Genomic DNA, 7345 nt, shown 5'->3' with positions numbered 1-7345 from the left:
CCAAAGGTAACCAGAAACACCATTGTTTTGGGTGATCACTGCACATGCATCTTAGATAATTCTCTAAGCACCTCTTAACAACCTCAGTTTGGCCATCTCACTGAGGATGATAAGCAGTAGACAAGCACAACTGTACATTCAACAGCCGAAACAGTTCCTTCCAAAAATGACTGATGATGATCGCATCCCTATCACTGACTATAGTGTTAGGAAGGCCATGGAGCCTATAGACATTATCCAGGAATGCCTGAGCAACTGATAGCGTAGTGTAGGGGTGTTTGAAAGGAATGAAATGAGTGTACTTGCTGAGTCTATCCACCACCACAAAAATAGCATTCTTGCCATTAGATTTAGGCAAGCCTTTCACACAGTCCATAGATATCTCAGACCATACTCGCTCTGGGATATTCAATGGCTGTAGCAGTCCTGGGTATGCTACATTTTTAGCCTTATACCTCTGACAAACATCACATGAGGCCACAAATTGCTCTACATCCTTCTGCATGTTCCTCTAGTATACCACTTCCTTGAGCTTCTTGTAGATCACCTACACTCCTGAGTGTCCCCCAATGGGGGTGTCATGCCATAGCCTGATGAGTTTGTCTTAAGTCAGTGTCGTTCCCTACTACCAATCTCCCTTTCCTTCTCAATTGATGATGTTGATAGGTGTAGTGTGTAGGCTGAGGGTTACTTGTAGGATCCTGCAGCTGTTATATGAGAAGTTGCAACTGAGGATCTTGAGTACAATTGTTTTGGATCTCAGTAATCAGTGCTGACTTAATGACTAAAATTGGAGCTAGTATTGCTATATTGGAACTAGGTTGTCTGGACAATGCATCAGCTACCACATTATCGACCCCCTTCTTGTATTGAAACTCATAGTCATGCCCCATAAGCTTAGCTACCCATTTTTGCTGCATAGGTGTAGATACTCTCTGCTCAATCGGGTACTTAAGACTTTAATGATCAGTCTTAATGATAAAGTGCCTGCCTAACAGATAAGGTCTCCATTTTTGAACTGCACTCACACAATAGCTAGCATCTCTCTTTCATACACAGAAATGCCTTTATGTTTGGTAGCCAACGCCTGGCTAAAATAAGCCAGAGGTCTTCTCTTCTGGCTCAAGATTGCCCCAATGCCATCACCTGAAGCATCTGTCTCCACTTCAAAAGTCTGTGAAAAGTCTGGTAGAGCTAATACAGGAGGTGAACTCATGACCAATTTCAGCTTTGAAAATGCCTCTGTAGCCTGTTTTGTCCATATAAAGTTGTTCTTCTTGAGCAATTCTGTCAAAGGTCTGGCCAGCTTCCCAAAATCCTTTATAAACCTTCTGTAATACCCTACTAACCCAAAAAATCCTCTCAATTCCTTCAAATTTGAAGATACAGGCCATTGTTGTATAGCTTGCACCTTTTGAGGGTCTGCCTGCACTTCTTCTCCTGAGATCACATGCCCTAAATAAGCTACTTGTTTTTGGGCAAAAGAGCACTTGCTTTTCTTCACATTCAAGTTGTGTTGTCTCAGAGTCTCCAAGGTGATTTACAGGTGTCTGATGTAGTCAGACCAAGTTGTGCTAAAAACAAGAATGTCATCAAAGAAAACTAGTATAAACTTCCTCAAGTAAGGCCTAAACACAGTGTTCATCAAGCTTTGGAAGGTGGAATATGCATTGGTTAAGCCAAATGGCATTACTACAAACTCATAATTCCTTTCATGAGTTCTGAAGGCAGTTTTAGCAATATCATCAGGGCATATCCTTATCTAGTGGTAGCCAGATCTAAGATCCAGTTTAGTGAAAAGTGAGATCCAAACAGCACATCAATCAATTCTTCTACTATTGGTATGGGAAACTTGTCTTTTACAGTTGCTAAATTTAGTTCCCTATAGTCAATACACATCCTCCAAGTTCCATCCTTCTTCTTGACTAACACCACTGGAGATGAAAAAGGACTTGTACTGTGCCTAATAACTCCAGATTGCAATATTTCCTGAATCAATTTCTCTATCTCATTTTTTTGGAAGACAAGATATCTGTAAGGCCTTACATTCACAGGTACTGTACCTTCATTGAGCACAATTTGGTGATCTTGGGTTCGATGTGGGGGAAGTTCAGAAGATTCTTTAAAAACATCCTCAAACTCCATTAACAATTCATTCAATTCACTTGCTTCGGAGTCATGGGTAAAATTTGTCACTTGGAGGTTCTTCTTTGCCTGACAAAGGCTGCCTAGTTGTTCTTCTGCTATTGCCTGCACAGGTACAATGAAACATAGCTGTGCAAAAGCAATCTACTCTGGTTTACGCAGAATCCTCTGCATGGCCCTTCTCTGCACCAATTGAATAGCCTGCTGACCTTTCCCTCTTAACACCACCCTCCTCTTTCCATTTAGAAATTTCATTTTCATTTCTTTGATGTTCCTTTTGATATCACCTAGAGTTGATAGCCATTGGACCCCTAACACTAACTCACAGCTTTCCACAGGTAACACCATGGCATCAGTCTTGAAGACTTGATTCTGCATCTTCCAGGTGAAACCAGTACACAATCTGTTGGTAGTGATCTTGTTGCCATCTGCTACTTCCACCACAAGAGGTGGCACTTCTTGCACTCTCAACCCCAATTTGTTGATTAAATCTGGGTGGATAAAGTTGTGAGAGCTCCCACAGTCTATGAAAATATTCACTGAAGTTTTCCCCACATGACCAGTTACCCTCATTGTTCTGAACTTAGGAACAGCAGTGAGGGTCATGGCATTTAAAGGGATGTGGGCCAAATTGGCCTGTGAGACGTCCCCCTCCTCCTCAGATTCTACCTCCAACTCCTCATCCTCATCTTCTGCACACACTTCCAACTGAAATAGCTGCCTATTCCTGCATCTGCAGCCAACTCCAAATTTTTCATCACACCAGAAACAGAGGCCCTTTGCTCTTTTTTCATCCATTTCAGTGGAGGACAGTCTTTTGAATGGTTTCCTGGTGTGGCCTTCTGCAGCCTTTTCACTCCTATCCTGGCTAGGAGAGGGCAGTAATGCCTTATCATCTCTTCTTCAGGTTCGATAAGGGTTGATCTCATTTTTCCAAGAACATTTAGAGTTCCTTTCCCTTTTCCACCTATTTTTCACATTAGAATGGAAGCCACTTTTGATTACTCATCTCTTCTGCTGAGTTAGAATCTTGGCTTCCTCCAACGTAGCTAGTGTTCTGGCATGTTACAATATTTTAGGCATGAACATCCTCACAGCTAATTGTATTTCTGCCTTCAAACCACTGAGAAAACAGCTCGTGGCATAATCTTCAGGGAGGTCCACCCTGTTCAGTAGTTCCTCAAACTGTTCCTGGTACTCAAGCACCGATCCTTCCTGCTTTAAAGCTTTTAATTCCCCCATTGGATCATTATACAGGCAAACTCCAAATCTTGACGCCATTTCCTTGATGTACTCTTCCCATGCAGGTAAATTTCTGGTTATGCGCGATCTCAGAAAGACTTGGTGCCTTTGGACTGCCTTTCCCTCCAAGTTCATAGCAACCATCTTCATCTTCACATGATTAGGTGTCTCATCTACCTCAAAGAATTTTTCAATCTTGAACAACCATTCCTGGAAATCCTCTCCATGGAATCTGGGAAACTCCAAGCGAGAGAAGCGTGTGGGAGCTTGGTAATTCCTTCCCTGAGACACCTCATTGTCAGAAGGTGAATTCCTTGCAGATTGCCCTCTCTGAGAATGCAGTTCCAACACCAAATTTCTGAGAGTTGCCATCTCTTGTTCAAACTGTTCCTTCTAATCTTTCATCATAGCCTTTACGCTTTCTTCTAATCTCCTATTATCCTGAGATCTAGTACCCTTCGCCATTGTTGCATGAGCTGGTTTGTCCCAGCTCTGATACCACTGATGCGAAAGACAGTGGAAATCTCAATACAAGAACTCTTAATCAGGAGTTGCAATTTTTGGAGAAGACAACTCGAGAGAGAGAATCTAGTGTTATTATAGAATGGAAAATGGTGAATTGAGAGGAATACAACTTCAGAATTATTCAGATTGCTTTCCCTCCCATCCCTCTTGCTATTTATACAGATGCTGTACCAACTTCCTATTTCTGTAACCAACCTCCCTAGCCGCCTTTCCTTTTTGGTAACAATGTAACAAATTGCAGCTGGCCTAACTAACTTTGCAACAATAATTTCCGGTTGGCTAACTAAGTCTGACGTGGCCTAACTAACTTCTACTGACATTGGTTAACAGTACTAATTATTCCATCAGAATTAATCTAGACACAACATGAATGCAAACCCTAAGGCAATTGGTCCCAATTATTTTTCGTAATAGCGCTACATACACCTCCAAATCCACCTTCTTCAATCGTTGAGGCTAGATAGAATAAAGATTCTTTCAAAAATGAATAATATTGTAAAAAATAGAAGTAAAAAAAAATTCAGAAACCTCCCTAAGGTTTTTAACAATTTCACCTAACTCCACTCTAATTTTAGAAATTACACTTACCTCTCTTGGCAAACTGAGTTTTCAAAAAGGGATAATTTTAGAAACCTCCCTTAAGATTTTTGACTATTACAGGTAGCTCCATTCTAATTTTAAAAAATTACACCTACCTCCGCTATTATTAGTATTTGAGTAATAATATAGACCCAACATGCTAAATTTGTCCTCAAAAATCCAAAAATACCCCTTGTTATCTGGGGGGAAAAACTCACTCATGAATTTCTTTCATGCTGCAACCATTGCGAACAGCATAACCGCCACCCTAACTAGCTCAACAAGCCACTTCAACTTAATTCCCACATTTTCAAAATGTTGACAACCTACCTTCGCCGCTCCAAAGCTTCCCATGCAAATCAACTATAACAATTAAAGTTTGCTTCCAACCTAATCTTTAGCCTCATTTTTTTTTCTTTGCTTAGATTCAGCGTTTGAATTGACCAATATCACTATCCAAACTCCAATCCGAATGGCTGCAACCTTCCTGATGCTAAAATAGTCTAATCCACCAAGAATACTAATACAGAGCAACCAAAAGCAACACTAAAGACTATATCCCATATCTCTAGGCAAATTCAATTGCAAGTTTTATATCGCAAAAATCCTTTTTTCACAATCAGTATAATGACGTAAACTTTCTCAATCCATGTTCTTTTTTTAGCCATTACTTTTGTTTTCTTAAATGTACTCTATATTACTGCCATCCTTTGCATATTCATTTAGTTTGACAATAAATCTACTACGCAACTTGTCATTTGACAATTTTAATTCAATAATACTTAAAAAAAAGGAAAAACAAAAAAAAGAAAGGATTTATTTCCATAATAATGAGATTTCGGGATGTATCAGATGATTGTTTGGATGATGACTGTGGAAAAAAGAGTGGATTATGAGAGGCAAAGAGAGAAGGTTAGAGAGAGAGTTAGAGAGAGAGAAAGAGAGAAGAAGAGTTTGTTTTGTGCATTAATTGTTGCTTTAGAATGAAGGATTTGTTGCAGTTGTAGTTTGTTTTCTTTTTTTCTTTGTAGGAATTATCTATAAGTGAAGGATATTATAGTTATTTTACTGCATGAAGGGAGGTTAGTGCAATTATTCAAACTTGAAGGAAGGTAAGTGAAATTGTCAGAAATCTCAGGGGACGTTTTTGAAATTATCCCTATCAAAAATGACATTCACTTTCTTGCTATTTTACATAGAAAAAATTTTGTATTCTCAAAAGGGTAAAAAGGTATCAAAAAAATTTATTGAAAATTTTTGTGACATCTTAGAACAACTGCCAATTGAAAAAGCTTATTTTAGTAGATGCTTTAATTATGAATTTTATTGAAAGTAATTAATATAGAAGTAGATATAAAATTATGGTATATAGAAAGATGTGATTATTTTAAAAGTTCGTAGCCTACAAGATTTGGAATGTTAGAGCATTATTTTTATTTTTATTATTATTTTTTATACTTTTGCCCGACAAGCTGTGTCTTAGGATTAGATGTGTCAAAACAGGTGATTTGGGCGGGTTTGGATTGGTTAAAATGAATAATGGATATAAATGAATCAACCCATTTATATCCATTTAATTAATGGGTATAAATGGATAGTCAAAAAATGAATTAGGTAACCCAATTACTCATTTATAACCCATTTATTTTAATTTTTTGTAAACTTATTTAAATTCATTTTTGCAAACTAAGTTATCAATTTATACCTCTCTTGGCACCTATCATTAATTTTAAATATTTACTTATAATACTTAATAAGCCTAATTACCAATTTTTTTTCATCCGTACTCTATGTCGCAAAATTACATATTATTTAATAATTGAATGATAAGAATATAAAAGTTTGAACTAAGTACTATAAAAGTTAACATAAAAATTTAATCCAAAAATTTCGATCTCCTAGCATTTTTTTCGTGTGTAAATTTAAATTTTCATTTTGGAAAGGTAGGAAAAGAAACTAAAACTTGTCATAAATTGATAATGCTGAAAAATGAACAAATTAACAAACTAAGAGAAAATACAATGATAAGATAAAACCAACAAATAATAATGAAACAAAAGTAGTGTGTTTGGATTGTAAATTATTTGAGATATTTTACTGTAGCACTTTTTGTGATGTGATATATGTAAGATAAAAAGGTAATTGGGAAGATAAAAAGGTGTATTGAAAATTGTAATGGTAATGTAAGCAAATATATTTGGTCAAATAATCTCCTGTCCAAACACACTTTAACATCGTGATAAAATGAAGAATTTAAAAAAAAAAGGTGGGGGAAGAGAGGGGACTTGGGAAAAGACAATTTTAAATAGATTAATTAGGTTTGATGGATTACCCAATAATATCCATTTAAATATGTATTATTGGGTTATTATTGAGTAACTCATTTATACCCATATGCAAAAATTTAAGATATTCATATTCATCTATTTATGGACGGGTATGGGTAAATTTAATTACATGAATTTATTTGACACCTATACTTAAGATTATGATAGTAATAACATAGATGGAATTGTCAGTGTTGACGTGGCTCTAGTGTAGAAACAAAAGAGTGTTAGAGAGTTTTCTATTCTTTTATTCCCCTCTTTGTTAATAGTGATGGACTTGGTGGTTGTTGTTGAGGCAAACAGATGATAGTGTTAGCGGCTTTGGTGGTACAAAGAAGAATGTAAGAGAGTATTTTTCTTTTCTAACAAGGAGGTAATATTGGATTTTCATATAAAATTTGTGTTATCTTGAAGGTCTTATTATCCAAACAATAAATTCGAGTAGATTAGTGTAATTTTTGAAATTAGAGGGGAGTCAAGTGAAATTATTAGAAACCTTAGGAAAGGTTTATGTGACTATCTCAACA

At 36.8% G+C, this 7345-nt stretch overlaps 1 protein-coding gene across 1 annotated transcript; it reads right to left on the bottom strand.

The window, feature by feature from the left end:
* Positions 1 to 710: 710 nt before the first annotated feature.
* Positions 711 to 3759, bottom strand: LOC113759461. The gene is made up of 6 exons (XM_027302040.1): positions 3215 to 3759; positions 2335 to 3046; positions 1864 to 2250; positions 1583 to 1762; positions 1031 to 1498; positions 711 to 935 (listed from the first exon to the last, which is right to left on the bottom strand). The coding sequence occupies exons 1-6, from the start codon at positions 3757 to 3759 to the stop codon at positions 711 to 713; spliced, it is 2517 nt and encodes an 838-aa protein (XP_027157841.1).
* Between the last annotated feature and the right edge of the window lie 3586 nt (positions 3760 to 7345).

The sequence above is a fragment of the Coffea eugenioides genome, chromosome 2 (genome assembly GCF_003713205.1).
Source record: "Coffea eugenioides isolate CCC68of chromosome 2, Ceug_1.0, whole genome shotgun sequence".
Lineage (NCBI taxonomy): Eukaryota > Viridiplantae > Streptophyta > Magnoliopsida > Gentianales > Rubiaceae > Coffea > Coffea eugenioides.
Note: the sequence above shows the minus strand (reverse complement) of the source record. Positions and strands in the feature narration are given on the sequence as shown.

What these genes read in the sequence shown, in the direction of transcription:
- LOC113759461 (XM_027302040.1), bottom strand. Translation starts at nt 3,759, where the DNA reads ATGGCAACTCTCAGAAATTTGGTGTTGGAACTGCATTCTCAGAGAGGG. An exon ending in ATGTTCATGCCTAAAATATT is followed by an intron (nt 3,047 to 3,214) that starts GTAACATGCCAG and finishes TCGAACCTGAAG; the next exon opens with AAGAGATGATAAGGCATTAC. An exon ending in GGGAACTAAATTTAGCAACT is followed by an intron (nt 1,763 to 1,863) that starts GTAAAAGACAAG and finishes GGCTACCACTAG; the next exon opens with ATAAGGATATGCCCTGATGA.